The 21,231-nt window shown below is 37.3% G+C and overlaps 3 protein-coding genes across 5 annotated transcripts; 1 reads left to right on the plus strand and 2 right to left on the minus strand.

The window, feature by feature from the left end:
• Window positions 1-1,133: 1,133 nt before the first annotated feature.
• On the plus strand, window positions 1,134-4,536 carry LOC104223869 (uncharacterized). The gene is made up of 5 exons (XM_009775390.2): window positions 1,134-1,259; window positions 1,380-1,476; window positions 2,312-2,390; window positions 2,651-2,732; window positions 4,023-4,536. Exons 1-5 carry the CDS (start codon window positions 1,227-1,229, stop codon window positions 4,161-4,163), a joined length of 432 nt encoding a protein of 143 aa, XP_009773692.1. The 5' UTR covers window positions 1,134-1,226; the 3' UTR covers window positions 4,164-4,536.
• Window positions 4,537-4,640: 104 nt separating this feature from the next.
• Window positions 4,641-7,748, minus strand: LOC138868087 (probable 26S proteasome non-ATPase regulatory subunit 3). Of its 3 annotated transcripts, none has more exons than XM_009775389.2 (8): window positions 7,564-7,748; window positions 7,055-7,245; window positions 6,305-6,439; window positions 6,065-6,201; window positions 5,937-5,991; window positions 5,743-5,853; window positions 5,301-5,540; window positions 4,641-5,198 (listed from the first exon to the last, which is right to left on the minus strand). In XM_009775389.2, the coding sequence occupies exons 1-8, from the start codon at window positions 7,715-7,717 to the stop codon at window positions 4,758-4,760; spliced, it is 1,464 nt and encodes a 487-aa protein (XP_009773691.1). In that variant the 5' UTR covers window positions 7,718-7,748; the 3' UTR covers window positions 4,641-4,757. The 3 variants fall into 3 exon arrangements, with proteins under 3 accessions (XP_009773691.1, XP_009773690.1, XP_070028413.1); XM_009775388.2 differs by having other exon boundaries at window positions 6,305-6,442; XM_070172312.1 differs by having other exon boundaries at window positions 6,305-6,442; window positions 7,055-7,249; window positions 7,564-7,688.
• An 8,529-nt stretch (window positions 7,749-16,277) lies between these two features.
• LOC104223867 (probable 26S proteasome non-ATPase regulatory subunit 3) lies at window positions 16,278-21,018 on the minus strand. Its single transcript, XM_009775387.2, has 8 exons — window positions 20,853-21,018; window positions 20,341-20,531; window positions 19,056-19,193; window positions 18,825-18,961; window positions 18,581-18,635; window positions 18,388-18,498; window positions 17,631-17,870; window positions 16,278-17,052 (listed from the first exon to the last, which is right to left on the minus strand). Exons 1-8 carry the CDS (start codon window positions 20,932-20,934, stop codon window positions 16,540-16,542), a joined length of 1,467 nt encoding a protein of 488 aa, XP_009773689.1. The 5' UTR covers window positions 20,935-21,018; the 3' UTR covers window positions 16,278-16,539.
• Between the last annotated feature and the right edge of the window lie 213 nt (window positions 21,019-21,231).

Genomic DNA, 21,231 nt, shown 5'->3' on the forward strand with positions numbered 1-21,231 from the left:
CTGTCCATCTAAATCTGCCACTGCACCTCTCCTCAGTACTTCTTAGGCCTACCTCGACATCTTCTCAAACTCGTCATGGCCAACCTCTCACACTTCCTAACAGGAGCATCAATGCTTCTCCTCTTAACATGTCCGAACCATTTCAGCCTCGACTCCCACATCTTGTCCTTCACGGAGGCTACTCCCACTCTATCCTGGACAACTTCATTCTGAATCTTATCTCTCCTGGTACACCCACACATCCATCTCAGCATCCTCGTCTCTGCTACTTTCATCTTCTGTACGTGGGAGTTCTTGACTAGCCAACACTCAATCCCATACAACATAGTAAGTCGAACCACCACTCTATAAAACTTACCCTTAAGTCTTGGCGGCACATTCTTATCACATAAAATACCGAAAGTGAGCTTCCATTTCATCCATCCCGCACCGATGCGATAGGCGACACCTTCGTCAATCTCCCCATTACCTTGGATAATAGATCCGAGATACTTAAAACTAGCTTTTTCGGGGATAACTTGAGCATCAAGCTTTACCTCTGCGTCTGCTTCATGGGTCCCATCACTCAAATTGCACTCCAAGTATTTTGTTTTGGTTCTGCTCAACTTGAAACCTTTAGACTCTAAGGTCTATCTCCAAACTTCCAACCTCGCGTTAACTTCGCTTCGCGTCTCGTCAATCAACATTATATCATCGACAAATAGCATGCACCAAGGCATCTCCCTTTGCATGTGTCGCCGATCCCTGGTGCAGTCCCATCAAAACAGGGAAATGCTCTGAGTCACCACTCATAGTCCTCACCGAGTCTTGCACCATCATACATATCCTCCATTACCCTAATGTACGCTACCGAAACGCTGCTAACCTCCTAACACCTCTACTGGACCTCCTCGGGACGTTATCGTACACTTTCTCAACGTAAACACCATAAAATTTAATGCATAAAATTTAAACTCTAAAAATTTAATAGGGCCGAATATACCGTCAAACATTTGAATTCAGCCATTTATTTCATAATCCTTTATTTTAAGGGCTTACTTAAAACTGCATAAAAGTAGTAATTATAACAAGCTTATAACTAATTAAATAAATCGTAGTTTAAGAAAAACTGTAATTGATTTTTCAAATGACATAGTGTTAAATATTTTTCAAAACTTCTAAGTTAAACAAAAAAAGGACTCATAATTTTTTGTCCCTTGAATTATCAGATTTCCACAGCTGAGAAGATGATCGTTTGCGTTGCCGTCGTCGGTCACCAGGTACTCCCATTTTTCCCCAGCAACTCGTTTCTTTTCTTCCAATTTTCTATATCTTTCTTCTTTTTAGAACTGAATTAGCCAAATAACGTGCAATTTTATTGATTTTCGTCCGATGGACAGAACAATCCGCTTTATATACAGAGCTTCACTGAAGCAGATGATGCCCTAAAGCTTCATCACATTGTTCATTGCTCCCTTGATGTTGTCGATGAAAGAGGTTCTTATTCATCATCTGTTTTTGCCGATCTAGCTTATTTTTTTAGTATATCATTTGATTTGACGCGTTAAAATTTCGCATCACTCGATTTCGCTGCAAGAGAAAATACTCGATTTAGCTTTATAAAAAGAAAAATTGATTTAGCTATGATTTGTATGGATTTGGAAAGTTCGTAGGGCTTTTTGAGGCAAAATTTGCATAGTTAGAACTAGTCATAGCTGATTAGTTTTAGTTCATTCGGGAGATTCTTCCTTAGATTGTAAAGCGAAGTATTTTCAGTAAGATCTGGGTCAAAAAAGGGTAGATTGATACTGGTATCTGCTGTTCTGAGACTAAAGAAGCTGTCTCTCATTACTCTTAATTTGAATTTTTACTTATTCTGACCAATGCAATTAAATTAATCTAAGTTAATCATAGTGGACTACTATTAGGTTTTACATTACTGAATGGCAGCAGTAACTTTAGTATCTTAAGTCTCTTGGCAAGGCATACACTTGTTAGATTTGGTTCTTGTATTGTATCGTGTGGAAACTAAAAGAAGCTGCTGCAAATGGAGCTGTTTATCGTAAACAAAATCATGATCATGACCTATTGCAACTTCATGACTGAAGTCTTAGGGGTTATCAGGGAATATTGGACAGTCGGACAACTAAACAACGGACTGTTTAACTACCTACTACTGGACCTATTGAATTCTTATGCTTGATTGTACTTTATGAGCTTGTATATTTTGTAGCCAAATATTCCTTTTAGTGGAAACTTAGTTAATTAACATATCTTGACGCTCGGTTAGCATCTGCTTTCTTTTTGACAACTCATCTGTTGCTTATTACAGTGAACAATCCAAAAAAATCCAGCCCCACCCTAAACGAGACATTTCTTGGCCTGCTATATCCAACTGAAAACTACAAAGTGTGAGTAATACTTAACTCTTGATTTGCCTTAATGTATCTGCGTAAAATGGGTATGGTGTGGTGTGGCTGCTTCATATTATTTTTTATGATACACCAAAAACTTGCTTAGAAATGGATGTAGCCCATACCATATGAGTAACTGCAGATGCACTGAATATGAACCATAGTACCAGAGTCCACTTAACATAGCCTTTTGGGAATATATAAGATCATTGACATTTAAGCCTGTCTTCCTCCGTGTGCTATTATTTAACTTTCAGGTATGGTTATTTGACTAATACAAAGGTGAAACTCATATTGGTCACAACAGATCTTGATGTTCGAGATGCTGATGTGAGAAATGTAAGTGCTGATTTCTCCTTGTTTTGTTCTTACATTGGTTGACTACTTCCTCTTTCTCTGTACCAAACCAACATATCTGCTCTTATTGAAGCATAATGCATTCTTGTGTTAAAATAATAAATTTAGTGATCCGAGGTTGATAAAAATCTGAAAGAAGTGGAATTACTCTCGTCTTTTCTGAGTTGATTTGTATTTCGGAAATACCAAGTTATTGGAAGGTTTTTTTCTTCTTTGTTGCTTATGACAGAAAATAAGTATCCGAAAATCTTGTCTTAGTCCATTTTAGGTATATTCTGCAAAACTTACAGCTAAATAACGCTGACAAATATAACCCTCTTGTGTCTCAGATCCTTTAATAGTGCATCTTGTTACATTTGATGCCTTGTCTCCTTCACATTCCTGTTCCTGGTAACTCTTTGATGGGCTCTCAGATATTATCATTCTTCGCGGTGTCCGTCTGAGGCTGTTCAGTCTTGTTCTCTAAAATCAAGTGGATCCGTATATAAATGTGCGTCTCTCTGTGTGTGGCAAAAGAAGTCAGAGCCAGTTTTACCCGGTATCTTGAAACAGAAGGGGAACTACAATTTTGCGGAGTCTCCATTGTACTGCATTAGGATAGGTTTCTTTTATGATGATATGCTGTTAACGTATCTTCATCTAGACATTAGCTATTTCAATTTTTTAAGAGAAATATAAACATTAGCTATCTCCTCAAATTGGAAAACTTTCATGTAAAGAGTGAAGACATAGCTCCTACGTTTAACACCGCGAAGCAATGATAGAATATTACTGTTATCACATCCGTACAAATAAGTGCACTTAGGAAAAAGTTACGTAGAAAAACGTAGAACCAAAGTTTACTCATGTATGAACTGCTAAGAGATTCTAGTGTCCCTGGTTGCTAGCGTAATATGTTGCAGAAACAGTTATACCAGTTTGTATTTTGCCCAAGGGTCAGTCTTCCATAGTTAAAAAACAGTAAGGTGGTCCCTCGTTAGTAAAACTACATTAATGTATTTTATGCTACGAAAAGAATGGCTATCCAGTCTCCCAATGTAAAACACAAAAGCACTGTTACTGCAAACAAGATAATTTAATCCTGCAATTTGGTTAAATAGTACGTCTACATGAAAACTGGGATGAGGGAAATTGGGAATACTTTGTTTGAACGATACAATGGCTTTCATGTTGAAGCACATTAAGTTTCAGATGTTCTTTGGTGTGATGTATGTAATAATCAGCCTTTAGCATAGCAGCTTGCTTAATCTTTTTGGTGGGAATTTTTTACAGTTTTTCAGGAAATTTCATGCCGCATATGTTGATGCTGTGTCAAATCCATTTCATGTTCCTGGCAAGAAGATAACATCCAGAACTTTTGCTGAAAGGGTTAGCACTATCGTCAAGTCTTTTGGTTTGAGTTCAGCAGGTTGAATGACTGCTCTCAGAGTCATTTTGCAAGGCACTCCAGTGTACCTCTTCCCCAAGCCGATGGAGAAAGTAAGGATGAAGAGCATATTTGTGCAAACTCCTCTACTTCATTGCATATGGACTTCGAAGTTTATTTGAACATCTTGAGGTACTGAAGGATATTTGTCAAATTCGTTCCCTCGTGACAATAACCAAAGTAGATATCGTGTGAAGTAGGTAGTTACTGGTTTTGTTGGGTCATATGTACTTGCTAGACAGATGTGTTTGCTTTAAGTAAAGATATTTTTCGTTTGGAATTCTTTCAAGAAATAAAATGCAAAACATGTGGCCCATAATTACTGGAAATTTAAATGATAAAAGTAATAGTTTTGTGCAATCATGTATCAATTGTTCAAAAACCATCAGATCAAGCTGATCCACAATAGCGACCAATATTTCATAGCAAGTCTGATATGATAACCTAGAAAATAGAATAACAACTTGCAATATCAAGTTAAATTGCATTGATACTGTAAAAATTCTTCACATTGTCAGTATATATGACTTAATTCGAAATGGTACTCCTACAAGATGTTGGTTCTATTAAAAAGCATCTCTCTACGTCGCCACACTTTGTTTATTGCTCAAATTTTGTGGAAATCGAAGAGCATGGACAGCCTCATTGTGCATATTAAGACAGAAGGCAATTCTTGAGTTAAAAGCAATTTGAGGCTCATTTGTGGAGTAAACATCTCCAGTTGCTTTTGATACCAACCATCTATTGGCATGGTCTATTGTGGCATCAATTGCACCATCTCGAATTGCTTTGGCTACAAGGTTTTCAGCATCATCAACTGGATGTTCAGAATCCAAGTTTAGCTTCTTGGCAATGTCAGCCAGTGATATACGTGAGTACGCGGTGCTGATGTTTCTAAGCCCTGTCCTAATGACATTATGCCTGAGTCTGACAATCAAATTACTTGTTCTGTCTTGGCTGAATGTGCTGGAAAATTTCACAGCTACAGTTCTAAGTAACTCTAGATCTCCGACGCGAACAGCCTGCAAAGACAGATATTACAAAAACCAATTATATTGCTCAGCTTAAGTCAAGTTATTTATTTGCTCTCTAATGCTTTTGAATTTTGATCCTCCTATACTTACATTTGTTAGCTCAAAGTATGGCCTCAATGATTTCTCCATTCTTTTCTGTGTAAAAACAGTCCTCTCAGGGATCTCTCCAAGCAATAACTGGACAATAATAGCCCACTTATTGCATTGTATTTGGAAACCAACTGCAGTTACTGGACTTTTCTGCACAGCCTGTAGAAGAGAATCTTTGGCATCTGTGTAATCCAACTGAATTGTCTTGATCTTTCCCTGGTAGAGGAGGTATCGACAGAGCTGAAAGAAGAAAAAAAGACAATGCAAAGGAGAGAAAGCCATTGTGAGGCCAAGTAGTTCACAGAAATTTAAACGCGATCTATTCACAAGAAGTGAGATTAGTAACCTCGAAAATAAGGAATGTTACATGCTACAACATGTTAAAATAGTGATTTCTTTACACCGTTAGTGCAAAAAACTTAAATCGATAAACACCACATACCTGTTGGTTTGAAAGAGCATCAACACAGTGGGCCTTTGAGCGAAATTTTTCTGCTTGATCATACAAGTTGTAGTGAAGGTAATTTCTCAATAACAGATTGATAAGTGTTTCCTGCAATTTAACCAGCCAATAAACTATAACAGTTTTCAGTATATATCAAACACCAAAGACATGAATCAAATAATTTCACATACCTGACTCAACTTATTATGGCGTACTGTTGCAATTTGGTACAAAGCAAGCAGGTTACTGTTAGCAAACAATAGTTTCAATTAGAAAGAACACCAGTAGTAATAGCCAGAAAAAATTTAAACAAACTTACCCTCGAATTTCGGCGAAATCACCAGCAAATTCATAACTTAAAGAGTAGTAAAAGTAGAGCTTCGATGCAAGAACATCAGCAGTTCTGTTGTTCATGTTCTTTAGACTAACAATACTTTTTGAGGAACAAGCCTTAGCCTGAAGGTAAAACAAATGCTCAGTAATTCATGAAGTTGAGTAGAGATATCAGATATCCTTATAAAAGGGAAACCTAGTAAAAGACACAACAATTTTGCCTCACCTCATTGTATTTCTTCTGATCAATCAGAAATATTAGAACAAGCAAGTAGCAATAGATCTCAAGCTCAGGCACCAGATGTTTTGAATGGGCTTCTGTTGCAGGCATTTCCACATCAACTTGGGTGTCATATTTATCCTGCTATAATCAATATAAGAATTCATAGAGCAAAGATATTACATATCAATACACACACAGAGGGGCGGATGCACGCTTACCGAAGTGGTATCACGCGAAACCGCTTCGTCGGAAAATTTTACTAAATATATGTATTAATATTGTACGGAAAAAAATGACACCACTTGACATAAATTATGTCTTGGTGTGTTGGTTATGTATTTTCTCTAGGAGGTCAAAGATTCAAACCTCAACTAGCACATTTTTCTTTTTCAAATATTTGAGAGAATTTTTGTGGTTAAAAATTGTGATGAGTAGAATTGAATTCATGACTTTTTCTAACTTAAGACTCAACAAAACCGATAGACTAAGGCTATTTCTTGTCCGAAAGTATGATAATCAAAGTTATATTCCAGTTCTTCTATAAATTTCGACGCCGCTTATAAAAATTCTTGCGTACGACCCTGCGCGCGCACACGTACATGTCAAACAATTAAGCAAGATTAACAAATAGAAGAATGGTTATATGAGAAACTAAGTAGAGCCTTTGTACATAAAAGACAAGTAGAAAATGGTGGATTTTATGTTTATTTCCAAGTTTAACATGCAAATAGCTATTTACTACTACTAATTTACCTGGGGCAGGTATGAAGATAGCTGTGCATGGACCTCAGAAACAGGGCCAAGAGCATAATTCAAGAAAGCAGATAATATTGAAACCTTTAGTTTCCTCCTGAGTTTCATGGTCAATCTCATAGCCTTGTATATCTTCCTTACTTCACTTGTATTTGCTCCACTCTCAATCAATGATGCTATCTCCTTCAAATCTAGCTTCAAAATAGTACTAGTTAAAAATGCAAAAAAAAAATAAAAAATAAAAAGCCAGCCGGATGCACTAAGCTCCCGCTATGTGCGGGGCCGGGAAAGAGCCGGACCACAAGGGTCTATCGTATGCATTTAGCCTTACCTTACATTTCTGCAAGAGGCTGTTTCCACGGCTTGAACCCGTGACCTCCTAATTACATGGGAGCAACTTTACCAGTTACGTCAAGTGGTAATAGTGCAACACGTGATATATGAGTTAGGCACCCGTAAACGAACCATGTAACATGAATATTTATACATGTGAAGATAGAGGAACATACCTTGTAATACAGAAGGATCAACTGAGCAGTCATACACAGAAGGAGCTGATTGATCTTCAATCTTAACCGTTCGATTCGTCTTGAAGAATACTTGAGAAATCAAGACAACAACCATTGCAAGATAGAAAACAGAGATAAAAGCTAAAAATTCCATGGTTGAAGTACAGGATGTTACGTTGTCAGATACTGAAAAGTGAACTAGTTGTAGAAAGAAGGATTTGAACTTGACGTGTAATTATTAAGAACAAAAGGAAAAAAAAAGGAAAAAAGAGAAAGGGTGATTATGCTAGATGCTTACCACGTTTGGGGTTTTCTTCTACTTTAATTTTCTATGGAATTAACAATACATTTACCATAATTATTTTTGGCTTTTTTTCTAAAAGGGAAGTATAAATCTTCCTTATTCAGCACTGGAAGAAAATGTAATGAATTCTTATAAATTGAAGTTCTTTCCTTTTCATTTGGCATCATCATAATGTAAATACATGTTTTAGCTCACTTTGATGAATTTCTTTAATTAATGGAGTAGAGAATTTCATGATAGAGATACGTTTATACTCTCTTTTGTATTCTGTTATGATTAAATTTTTCGTTCTCTTTAATATTTCTTTTTCTGTCGTCTGATTTATAATCATTTTAGAGTTTACTTTGTTAATTTTTGCCTAACGAATTAGAACTAGATTTATGGAATGGTTCGATGACTTGCTTTAGCTAGAAGTTTAAGAGAACATTTGTTCCATAAACAATAGAGAAAGGGGGAGATGAGCTGAGTTTTGAAATTCGTTGATTGAGAATGAAGAAAGGTCAAGCAATGAGAGAGTGCATGGCTTCTCACTTTAGACGTATGTGCAAACTGTATGATCTTTTGTATTAAAAAAAAAGGAAAAAAATTATACTCCCTCATCCCCTAAAGAAGACATTATAACTCCTATCATTTATGAAGTTCAATAATTTTTTATTTGAATTTTCTGAATTACTTTTTATTTTTTAACTACAAAGAATGTGATTCGTGATCTTTTCATAAACATGTAAATTTTATATGGTAATCCCATATTGTAAGATTATTCTTCTTGAAATAGAATGATTAGTTGAATCTTATGTACCAACTAAATTTCGATCCTGAAAAATAATAATCAAGACAAGAAATATAGCGATAAATATTATATTCAATTTCAAGCGATAGGGTTACAATCTCTAAATCTAAAAAGATGTAGTCCTCTGATTCTTCTCCTCACGGACGATGGTTCGAGATCTTGAGAGCTTGATCTTGAACTTGACGGATTTCAGATTTGTAGTACGTCACGAACAATTTGAAGATTGTCAGAACCAGGATTTGGTGTTGAGTTATCACGAACGGAAGATTTGAAGTCGTCTGCCTATGACTTGAGTTCGCCTTTGGAATTTGACCACAGACGACGATTGCAGATATGGATGGAGACCTTGATGCTATTCTTCAGAGATTCTTTAGCCTTTCCTTCTGCTTACTTGCTTGTCCCTTAGCCTTCTCCTTTGACCCATTTATGTAGGTGTGGGGTGGAGTAATCTTCAAGAAAACCTTAGTGGATCATTGGGCTTGAGGCATATGGGCCGACCCATTTGATAGAAGACCAATTGACAGGCTAGCCCAATAATATATTGGACCTTTATTTAAATCAATTTAATTGAATTTAAATAACAAACCCAATTATACCAGTCCATGTTACTTAATTGGACCCATATATATTTAATTTGTGGTAAAATCCAAATTTCTTATGGATTTAAATTTGACAAAAAATTTTAATTGTCCACAAATGCCCCCTACTTCAAGGCTTGACGGGATGTAAGCTTGCGAAAATGAAAGACAAGACTTGAAGTATATGTGAGAAGAACAGTTCAACACGTTATACTATTTACTTTCCTTTTTTGATTTGGAGTCTGATCGCAATTTTCCATTTTCGGAAGCGCAACTTACATGCGTGTCTACTTGTCCATGGAATGATTTCTTGTTTCCAAAGTCTTATGGACTTATTAACTGGAAATCAGTCAACATTTTCAAAGTACAAAGTTACGTAAATCTTGAAAATAATAGATTTATAGAAAGCTTAAACCAAGATCTTAAATCAACTTCCTTTTTGATGTTGCATTAAAATCGTTGAAGGAGAGATTTCCAAACATGGCACTTTCCTCGTTAATTGTAAGAATTTTTTTCTCTTTCTTGTACGAATATATATGGACCAAAATTCTTTCCTTTAATTTTCTGTTTTCATCTTTTAAACTTGACCAACTCCAATTTGGACGTGATATTCTTGTTTACACATATTGTGACTTGAGTGCTAAGAGTTTTCTTAAATTTCATCAATTCCCCTTCTATAAATTCAGTGCCTTCTTCTATGATTGTTGTCATAGCAGCAGTTCTCCGCTCTTGATGAAAGCAACAATACCACCTTTTGGTTGGTTTTAGTAGGCACTCTCCAATAGTTAGCATTACGCAATCCCATCGCTCGATTCTCCAATTATCAGCCAATGTTTTTAGGGGCGTTTATGGGGCGAGTCCCGGGGCACGAATCGGGGCGGGGCGTATGTAAAATGCACCTAGGCATTAATGAGAGGCGTAGATCCTTTGGGCGCACGCCCCAAGAGATGAGGCGCACGCTTAGGCGCAAGACTCGCCTCAGAACTAAGACTCACGCCCCAGGGAACTTAACCAATTGAAGGATAATTTTGACAATTGCCCTTATATTTTTAAAACCTTTTTTGGTTTTACCCCAAATCTGTCTCCACCCCATTAAAAAAAAGCATTAACCTCGTTATAATCGTCCACACTCCATACTCCTTAGAACCTTGAGCTTTCTCCTCGTTAGATAGTGAAAAGGCACTAACATGCATTTCTGCTTTTTTGTTGTAAATGAGTGTCATTTGTGCTCTTAGCAATGATATCAATATATCTCTGACCAAATTAATTTGTTTGCAACAAAATTTTCTCTAATATTAAACTACTAGAAAGTTATCCTCACTCATATTTTAAAATATTATATTCTAAGGCATCTATAATGTTTGTCTTTATAGTTTAGAACTGCATATAATTACCATGAACTTGTTTGATTTTATTTCATTTTTGTATTTTCTTACAAATAATCAATGACGCATTTTGCTTATCTTGTTTGGAATATGAAGTGTTATTTCGGTTAGAACATTATTGACTTATTGTTAAGATGTATCTCATTTATTAGTATATTATTTATTGTTAGCTCATATAATTATAATAATTATCTATTTTTTGTGATTTCTATGGATTTTCTAAAAGAACTATGTAATTTTTAGTAATTTTAATTTTATTTTATTAATTATAAATTAAGGATCTTTGGTACTTACGCCCCGTTTCTCGGGGCTTACTCCTTGCCCCATGTTGGATAAAACGCCTCGCCTCACGCCTCCGCCTTTTGAAACACTGTTATCAGCTTTGCGCGTCTATCGGAAAAAATCATACCTCATTGTAGGGATTCTGAAATCATGAGCGGTTTGCGGGTACAGAAACTAGACTCTAAGTACTGCAACATATCAGAAATTTGGATTTGAATTTGCATCGTATCATCCCAGGTGATCTTCCTAAACTTGGTTCAAGCTCTGTCACGCTCGATATTTCAGCTTTGCGCGTCTATCGGAAAAAAATCATACCTCATCGTAGGAATTTTGAAATCACGAGCGGTTTGCGACTATAGAAACTAGACTCTCCGAACTTCGACTTCTGTAAAGATCACAATCAGATTGCTCCTAGATCGTTCCAGATACTATTCAGAAATTACATGACGAAATTCGACGTGCCGGCTTTTTCAGCTTTGTGCACTGTCGCTGAAAATTCATATCTCGAGGTAGGAGGGTCCAAATCATGATCCGTTTGCACCGTTGAAAAGAAGAATAAGGGAGCTACAACATATATAAAACTCGAAGCTCTACCCTTTTTGATCCAGCCACAATAAGTTTTTTAATCAGGCGCCGAAATTAGGAGGATTATTTTTTTTTGGGCAGCATACTTTTTTTTCTTGCAGGTTTGGCGAGTGAAAGCTTGGTGCATCCTCACCTTCTTAGAATTGGAGGACGAAAATTTGGTGCATCCACCTTTTCGGCCGAGGCTTTGGCGGACAACACTTTGGTGCATCCACCTTTTCAGTCTAGCTTTGGCAAACACACAGTCACTCGAGTCTATCCGTCTTTCACCGCCATGATTACGACTCGCATTCCTTCCCTGCCTTAAAAGGAGTTTCATGGCATCCTCTTCTTGCAATTTGGAGAAGAAGTCCATGGCAAGTCCTCCATCCACATTGAAACGTTGTGTCACTGACACTGGTACTTGTTGCTGAGCTAAGGCTTCGTGTCATTGGCACCGATCAACTAAGAAGAACCAAAAGCTTCGTGCCATTGGCACCGGGGTTCTCCAAAATCTTTCTCTTTTGCAGATTTTCAAGAGCAGTCTTGATATCCTTAAGAATATTCACTAGAGGTCCACATGAATGGAGATGAACTGTTCGTCTCTTTATTACAGCTTGGCGAGAGAATTTTAAGGCGCGTTCCTACTTTTGCGGCTTAGATAAGGGGACATTTGGAGCGACTCCTTTTCACCCTTGGCGAGAAAGCATGTGATGCATCCCATCCTTTGCGGCTTGGCAAGATCGACACTTGGAGTACTACTCTTTTATCCTTTGCGAGCAAGTGTGGGAAGCAGCCATCCTGCAATCTTTGGCATGAAACCACCTTTTCTTGCAATTTGTCGGAGAAATTCATGGAGTATCTAATCCTTCAAGCTTTTGCGCGGAAAACCACATCTTTTTGCAATTTGGTGAGGAAGTTTGCGAAGTATCCTAACCTTCAATCTTTGGCATAAAACCACGTCCTCTTGCAACTTGGTGAAGAAGTGCCTAGAACGTCCTTCTCATGACTTGATGAAAAGATACATGTAGTGCTCCATATTTAGAGTTATGGAGCCAGCAAAGCATCTCGTCCTTCAGCCCTTATCGAAGAAGCACATGAAGTATTTTTTTTTCAACTGGCTTGATGAAAGCAAACATGGCGCATCATCCTTTAAGCTTTGACGTGGAGTAACTTCTTCTTTAATTTGCCAAAGAAGCGCATGGTACATACATGGAGCTAGAATCCTTTTTGGCTATCGCGAAAAGGAATTGATTTTTTTTTGTTGCTTAAGTGACTGAATTTAGAATGAACTCTAAGTTGCCTACGTACCCCAGCAAAGAGGATCAAGTCATTACGTAGTTCATATAAAGTATAAGTTTTTTTTTCTTTTTTTCTTTTTTGTATGCAGTTTATATTCGTTCGGACAAGGAGTATAGGAACTTGAAGACATTTCTCAAATTTGAAGAGCTATACATCTTGAAGACTTACTCAAATTTGAAGAGTTTGCAACTTGAAGTCTTTGCTCGATTTGAAGAGCTTTGCGACTTGAAGACTTTTGCTCGAATTTGAAGAGCTTTGCGACTTGAAGTCTTGGCTCGTATCTGAAGAGCTTTGCAACTTATGGTCTTTGCTCAAATTTGAAGAGCTTTGCAACTTGAAGACTTTTGCTTGAATTTGAAGAGCTTTGCAACTTGAAGACTTTTTCTTGAATTTGTGGAGCTTTATAACTTAAAGATTTGGCTCGAATTTGAGGAACTTTGTGACATACAGTTTAGGCTCGTGTATCAAAGAGCATTGCAACATGCAGTTTAGGCTCATGCATCAAGGAGTATTTTTCAACATGCAGTTTAGACTCATGCGTCAAGGAGTGTGGTGACTTGAAGTTTAGGCTCAGGAGTCAAAGAGCGTTGAGACTTGCAGTTTAGGCTCATACGTCAAGGAGTGTAGCAACATGCATGGATTCTTCAGTTTCATCTTCAGATGAATATTTGCCCCCATTCTCAGCATCGTCTGCTTCTATTTCATCACGAGGCTCAAATGCAGGAAACCTTTGGTCTCCACTTATGGCCATACTCAATTCCATATCATGAGCACGTGTGGACAAATCTTCAAAGTTTTAGGCTTTATTCCTTGTAAGATGTAGCGAAGGCCCCAATGCATACCTTGGATGCACATTTCGATGCCAGCAATTTCGCTAAGACGGTCTTTGCAGTTGAGGCTTAAGCTCCTCCAGCAATTGATAAAGTCAATAACTGGCTCTTCATTCCCGTTGCGAGCATTTGTAAGTTCAATCATGCTCACAATGCGCCTTGTGTTGTAGAAGCGAATAAGAAATTTTTGCTCCAGTTGCTCCCAACTATCGATTGAACCAGGTTCAAGATCTGTGTACCAATCAAAAGCAATTTCTTTAAGAGATCAAACAAACTGCTTGAAAAAGGTGATCGCCATAAGTTCCAACATTATTGCATGTCTCGACAAAGTGTGCAACATGTTGCTTGGGATTTCCTTTACCATCAAACTGTTGAAACTTAGGTGGTTGATATCCGCTTGACATCCTCAAGTTATCAATCCTTGGTGTGTACAGCTATGCGAATGTAAGGAAAGATTTAGGCAAAGTCTCAGTTTTATCCTTGATGGCCCCTATGATGAAGTCCTTCAATTGCTCAACATGAATCTGCCCATCAGAAGAGACTTGGAGCTCTTTGGTCATTGTTGTTAGCTTTGTAGAGGACTCTACATTCTCTTGAATTTCTGGAAGCTTAATAGGTGCTTGGCTTGATTCTTCCTCTGTCATACTCTCTACCTTATTCATCAACTTGGAAAGTTTGTCATCTTGATCTTTTATGTACTTTGTCAGGCCTTCAACTGCTTTTATCAAATTTGCAAGTTGTTCTTCTATGGTAGAAGCTTCAATCATCATTGTTTGCATGACCACCGCAGATGACGAAGAATGATATGGATCATCACTTGTATAGAGAGCAGATTGTGGAGTGACAAGAGGGGAGATTAGAGCAAATTCGCTGCTCAACACATCATCATCATCTTTCTGTATGAAAGGATTATGGGACCGATGATGATATTCTTTTGAAAGGCTAAATCGCGCCAAAGTTCGTTCGACCACCTCAGCGATGTTGTTCCCTTCTTCTAGCATGTACGAAGATGATCTCACTTCTTTTGGAGAAGATGAACCAAAAACATGAGTTATGGACGACACTTCCAACACTTGTTGTCCTAGTATTTCAGCTTTGCTTCTTTTGATTTGGCCAACAATCTCCATGGCAACTTCCAATCCGGTTTTGGAGTCAGCATCCTCAGTAACGTTGAATTTGGGATTGGCCTTCGTTATGTCCATCTTGGTGTTCTTGAACTTCGAAGAGAAGAGATGAGAGGTAGAGATGGTCTCACTGGGCGTGCCAAAATTTGTAACAACTAAATTTCGTTCCTGAAAAATAATAATCAAGACAAGAAATATAGCGACAAATATTATATTCAATTTCAAGTGATGGGGTTACAATCTCTAAAATATCTCTAAATCTAAAGAGATGTAGTCCTCTGATTCTTCTCCTCACGGACGATGATTCGAGATCTTGAGAGCTTGATCTTGAACTTGACGGATTTCAGATTTGTAGTACGTCACGAACAATTTGAAGGTCGTCAGAACCAGGATTTGGTGTTGAGTTATCACGAACGGAAGATTTGAAGCCGTCCGCCCATGACTTGAGTTCGCCTTTAGAATTTGACCACAGACGACGATGGCAGATATGGATGGAGACCTTGATGCTATTCTTCAGAGCTTCTTTAGCCTTTCCTTCTGCTTACTTGCTTGTCCCTTAGGCTTCTCCTTTGACCTCTTTATATAGATGTGGGGTGGAGTAATCTTCAAGAAAATCCTAGTGGTTCATTGGGCTTGAGGCTTATGGGCCGACTCATTTGGTAGAAGACCAATTGACGGGCTAGCCCAATAATATATTGGACCTTTATTTAAATCAATTTGATTGGATTTAAATAACAAACCCAATTATACCAGTCCATGTTACTTAATTGGACCAATATATATTTAATTTGTGGTAAAATCCAAATTTCTTATGGATTTAAATTTGACAATTTTAATTGTCCTCAGCCGCATTCACTATTCTTTTTTAAACGAAGTAGCTTGTACTACCTCTGGGCAAACAAATCAAATTAGTCTCCCTTCTCCTTTTGATTGCATTTTAAACACTTCGTCTCAATTCTAGAATGATGCTCAAAAACAAGTAGTTATCTTACATTTGCTTAGATCAATATGACTCGATTAACAGTTCAAAATTGAAATCACCCAACTTAATAACTTCTCAAACATACTATAGGCTAAAAATATTTCTCTTTATCCCTTTTATTGAATTTTTTATGTTTTAGCCAGTCAATTAACTAATCTTTTAGCTCAATATAGGGGTTGAAACTTGAGTCAACATGTTGTATTATACTCTTTTATTTAATTTACTCCAGAAGAACCAATTTAGGTTCAAATCATTAATACATATTCTCAATTTAGGCTCACTAATATGTGGCAGGCTGTCATTTGACTAGTTTGTAGGGGCTATAAATTTCCCTCAACTAGAATAGAAGGATAAGATAAAAGGCAAGCTAAGCTCGTATTAGCACTTGAAAACTTGATTCAACAATCATGGACAACAATTTCTTACTAGTACTTCAACAATCCAGCCCTTACCTAGACTCCGCGCATTGCAGAGCTTAATGCACCGGGCTGCCATTTACTTCTTTTCCCGGATATCTGCATAGTAGATGTAACAGCAGAAGAAATAAAAGACCTAAATATAAAAGCACAGCAATTTTTGGCAAAAGGAAGTGTTTGGCTCCAAAAAGAAATAGTTGGAGAAAAACATGAGAGAATTCCACAATAAATTTTTGCTAACAGTAAAAACATTAATCATGAAACCTAGTACTTCATAATAGGAGAAATAGAAGGCCAAAAGAAATTGCAGATGAAGCATATTTGTTTAATCCAAGGAATAAGCTTAATATCCAATCTCAAATGGCAGGGAAATCTTAAACACAGCATCTTCCTTGTTCATCTCATGATCATAGACCTCATCAGAAATCATCATCATCCTCTTCAGCTATGTGCTTAGCAAGCTCTTGTTCTTGCTGTTGTCTCTCTCTCCTCTTCTCGGCACTTTCTTTCTCCTTGTGGGAATTTGGAGGAAATCGAAGAGCGCGCACAGCCTCATTATGCATATTCAGACAGAAGGCAATTCTCGAGTTAAAAGCAATTTGAGGCTCATTTGTAGAGTAGATGTCACCAGTCTCCTTTGATACCATCCATCCATTCGCATGATCCAACGTCGCATCAATTGCACCATCTCGAATTGCTTTGGACACGATACTCTCAGCATCAGCAACAGGGTTTGGAGAATCCAACCTCAGCTTTTTTGCAACATCAACCAGCGAGATTCGAGAGTATGAGATACTGATGTTTCGTAGCCCAGTCCTAATGACATTATGTCGGAGTCTCACAATCAAATTGTTTGTTCCATCTGAACTAAAAGTGCTGGAGAACTTCTCAGCAACTTTCCTAAATAACTCCAGATCTCCTATGCGAACAGCCTGAAAACCAAAAATTACAACCCATATAATTCAGGATTTGATAGGAGACCCAGGCAAAAAGAGCCACAGGAAGGGGGACTGTCCTCCTAAGCAGGACCACTACGAATCACCCGTTACTAAAGCCCCCCTCCATGACACACAAAACATAGCTTCTTCAAAGAAAAACCAAACAAGAAAAAGGTCGGTCAATCTTCCCCACACCAGACAGGTGTCACAACAGTTCACAAACACGTCTCTAGAATATTGGGCAAGCAAATGAGATCTCTCATAAGAAAATGCTTTTACTTGGACCTGACTCATGCTACAAACAATGCATCAAATGATACTACACGGTAACATGCTACATAATGTTAAAGATACATATCTAGTCACATGTACACCTGGTGTGCTTCTACATAGAGAGGCAAAATGGATCTCTCTCCATATGTTTGATGAAATAAACCAAAAAGAATGCAAAAAAATCTCGAGCTATTCCTTTTCAAAAAATGAACTCCAAGAAAGTCAACTTTGATACTTAAGATCTCAAAATATGACCTCCAAAAAAATGGATTTTCTAAGCTTAATAGTGTAATACGTACATTTGTCAGCTCAAAGTATGGCCTTAATGCTTTCTCCATGCCTTTCTGCATAAAAACAGTCCTTTCTGGAATCTCTCCAAGCAATAACCGGACAATAATAGCCCATTTATTACATTGAACTCGGAAACCAAGAGCAGCCTGAGGAGCTTTACGAGCAGCTTGAAGAAGAGATTCTTTAGCATCAGTGTACTCCAGCTGGATTGTCCTGATCTTTCCAAGGTAAAAGAGGTATCGGCTGAACTGAAGGATACGAGAAAAAAGGGACATTAATAAAGGAGGATCAAATTGCAAGAACAAACATCCTAGATAAATTCTTTGAGCAAATTACAGCAATACAAATTTAAAAGAGCAAGTGAACTAATCGATAGAACTGCTAAAATCAGTTGAGCTACCACCAAAATCAAGCCACCCCAAAAGTTCAGAAGTTACTATAGATCCTTGCACTGATCCAAAGATGAGAGATACCGATATCAATCTGAAATACAATCAGCACTATCTAAACTAAGTGTAAAGCTTTAACGAAACAAACAAGTAACATGCATTCCTAAGAACACTGAAGTTTTTTTGGATCAAGTACGCCAAAAACATAGAAAACCTTACAAAACCCAAGAGCACTGAAGTTAATATTAAATTCTAAACCTAGCACATCACGGTGGATCAAGCATCAACAACAGTGAGAGGAATATTTTAGAAAAACCTATCATGGAACTTAAAAACAGATGAGCACAGAGAGGACAGGAATTGAGTAGAGAATTGCCTGCTGATTTGAATGAGCTTCAAACCGGGGGGCCTTTGACCTCAATTTCTCTGCTTGATCGTACAAGTTGTAGTGAAGATAATTCCGCAGCAGCAGATTAAGGAGTGTTTCCTGCACCCATAACCATCGAATAAGTACAAAACATCATATTCAGAATACAAAGGGCACCCAAAGCTCCAAAACACTGACAAACCTGACCCAACTCATCATGGCGTAATGTTGCAATCCGGTGCAATGCAAGGAGATTACTGTCGGTAAATTAGAAGTTCAATAAGAAACAGAAATAGAAAAGCCAAAATGGAGCCAAAAGATAGGCTTAAAGGAGATGGAGTTAACTCAATACTCTCTCTTCCCTAATCTCATTTGGAAAGCCTGTTCTATGAAAGCATGGCATTGATGTTACATGCGAGCTTGTAAAATTTAGAACTTAGACTCACCCTCGAATTTCAGCAAGATCACCAGTAAGTTCATAACACAGAGAGTAGTAGAAGTAAAGCCTAGAAGCTAGTACATCAACAGTCCTCCTGTTGACAGCTTTCAAACGAGCAATACTTGCTGAGGAGCACGCCTTAGCCTGAAAGTAAACCAGGAATAATTTGTAGTTCCCTGAAAACACAAACTTAACATGAAAAAGGCAATATGAAATAGAACACATTACTTTATCCTACCTCATTGTATTTCTTCTGGTCAATTAGAAATATCAATACAAGCAAGTAGCAATAGATCTCAAGCTCTGGCAAAGGATTCTTAATCGGTGCCTGAGCTCCAGATGTTGCAGTATCAACTTCCATATCCTGCTCGTCTTCCTGCAAGAAAGAAACATTTGTATAGTAAAAAACCAATAACCAACAGCACATACACCATTAAATCCTATCCGGAAGATTTTATCACTAAAAGCTCCTGTACTATTGCACCTGCTACTAAGGGGGGAAAATCAAGAGTACTCTAAACTCCATGAACCCCAACAAAAGTTAAGCGCATACAATTATTCCACCAACCTCCAGACAATTTTCAAGTTAAGTTCCACAAATCCAACAGTGATTCTGTGCTGCATAAGAAAACAACAACTACTACGACTAGTAGGCCAAAATCTCAAACTAGCTAGTTCTGCTATATGAAATCCATTATCCATTTTGCTCACAATGGACCAGTTTCACTCCAATACCTAATAATTTGGGGTTCTTTTTTTTCTTCTTTCTTTTGTGATACATTCAATAACTTGGTAACTCTAGAGGTTCTCTGCATTTTCACCTAGATATCTTGCGTAAGAACATCAGAGATACTGGGTATGTTGTTGTTGTTTAAAAAAGGTCAAAATATCTGAGACAACAAAACATGGCCTGAAGAACCAAATCTGCGTGTACCTACATAATTGCAATATGTGGGATATGCTGGATATGAAAGAGATAAGCCCAATGATACTTTTGTACATGAATGCAATTACAGCTTGCTTGGTGGTTGTTACCTATTGTATTGTATCGTATTGTTATTTTAAATACAATGTTTGTTTTGATTGTTACTTAAATATTATTGTATCATATCGTTCAATCAGTTGTTACGTCCATAACGACGAAAAGTGTCACTTTATGGAACGATGGATTCGGTGTGGTGGTGTCGTTACCTTGTTTTTTTCTCTCCCTTCCTTAATATTAAATAATCATATTTTATCATTTATTCTATTCTTTTATATAATAATTCTACTCCGCGTCCTATTTTTTCTTAGCAATATTGCAAGTTTATTATTCATATTGTTGGTGAGTGACATCATAAAACGACGACAAATGATACAATCTATCCAAACGTTGTATTAATCAAACAATATAGTACAATACAACACAATACGATACATATTGAAACGATATGCAACAACAATCCAAACAAGCTGTTATCAATGCACTTTCTTGGTGCCTCATCATACAGTAAATATTTGCTTGCTTATCCAAAAAGCCTTACCTTTGGTAGGAAAGAAGATAGCCGGGAATGCACCTCAGATCCAGGCACTAGAACATAATTGAGGAAAGCAGATAGTGAAGAAGCCTTTAGCTTCTTCCTCAGTGCCATAGTCAGCCTCACGGCTCTTGAAATCCTCCGAACCTCACGAGCATATGCCCCAGTCTCAATCAACGATGCTATCTCTTTCAAATCTAAGAAAACACCCAAATTATAAAACTAAATAAACCCCAAAAATTCTTCAGTCAAAATATAACCTTTACTCCAAAATCCTAAACTCTGATCTATCAATTGAAACCCAGATCAATTTCCACTCAAAAACCCCACACCCAAGATAGAAAAAACCCTAAATGTGACCATTTCCTAAAAACCCTAAAACTGATCTATCAAATTTGAGAACACAGAAATTCCCAGTAAAAATAACAATACCCATAAAATAAAACTAACAACTTCAGATCTTTAGGACAATAAAGTAATAAACCCATGAACATAAATGGCACAAAGATTGAACTTACGATGGAAGATTGAGGGGGCAGTGGATGAAAGAGAATTAGAAGGAGGAGCTGCTTGCTCCTTCATCTCCACGTCTTGAGTCATCTTGTCTGAAAAGATCAATTCCAGAAAGAAACAGAAACGAGTCTAACAGTGTGAGTGATTCAGCTTTTCAAGAGTCGATGCTCTCTGATAAACCTCATACACTACAAACGCTCTTTTTGACCATTTTGTCCTTGGTTCTTTTTCTTTTTTCTTTTTTCTTTTCGTTTTAAGTGTGTGTTTTTCTTGCTGGTAACGTTTGATTTTCTTTTATCTAGTGAAAATTTATGTTATATATCTATATTATATTAAAAGGAGAGTAGTATGCATTGTGGTTAAGCCAAGTGGCAAGCTAAAATG

This window comes from Nicotiana sylvestris, chromosome 1 (genome assembly GCF_000393655.2).
Source record: "Nicotiana sylvestris chromosome 1, ASM39365v2, whole genome shotgun sequence".
Classification (NCBI taxonomy): Eukaryota; Viridiplantae; Streptophyta; class Magnoliopsida; order Solanales; family Solanaceae; genus Nicotiana; species Nicotiana sylvestris.

What these genes read in the sequence shown, in the direction of transcription:
- LOC138868087 (XM_009775388.2), bottom strand. Translation starts at nt 7,717, where the DNA reads ATGGAATTTTTAGCTTTTATCTCTGTTTTCTATCTTGCAATGGTTGTT. An exon ending in GATTTCGCCGAAATTCGAGG is followed by an intron (nt 5,992 to 6,064) that starts GTAAGTTTGTTT and finishes GTTTGCTAACAG; the next exon opens with TAACCTGCTTGCTTTGTACC. An exon ending in GCCATAATAAGTTGAGTCAG is followed by an intron (nt 5,854 to 5,936) that starts GTATGTGAAATT and finishes GTTAAATTGCAG; the next exon opens with GAAACACTTATCAATCTGTT.
- LOC104223869 (XM_009775390.2), top strand. Translation starts at nt 1,227, where the DNA reads ATGATCGTTTGCGTTGCCGTCGTCGGTCACCAG. An exon ending in CCAACTGAAAACTACAAAGT is followed by an intron (nt 2,391 to 2,650) that starts GTGAGTAATACT and finishes TTTAACTTTCAG; the next exon opens with GTATGGTTATTTGACTAATA. An exon ending in GAGATGCTGATGTGAGAAAT is followed by an intron (nt 2,733 to 4,022) that starts GTAAGTGCTGAT and finishes AATTTTTTACAG; the next exon opens with TTTTTCAGGAAATTTCATGC.
- LOC104223867 (XM_009775387.2), bottom strand. Translation starts at nt 20,934, where the DNA reads ATGACTCAAGACGTGGAGATGAAGGAGCAAGCAGCTCCTCCTTCTAAT. An exon ending in TGCCCCCTCAATCTTCCATC is followed by an intron (nt 20,532 to 20,852) that starts GTAAGTTCAATC and finishes GTGTTTTCTTAG; the next exon opens with ATTTGAAAGAGATAGCATCG. An exon ending in ACCAGAAGAAATACAATGAG is followed by an intron (nt 18,962 to 19,055) that starts GTAGGATAAAGT and finishes GTTTACTTTCAG; the next exon opens with GCTAAGGCGTGCTCCTCAGC.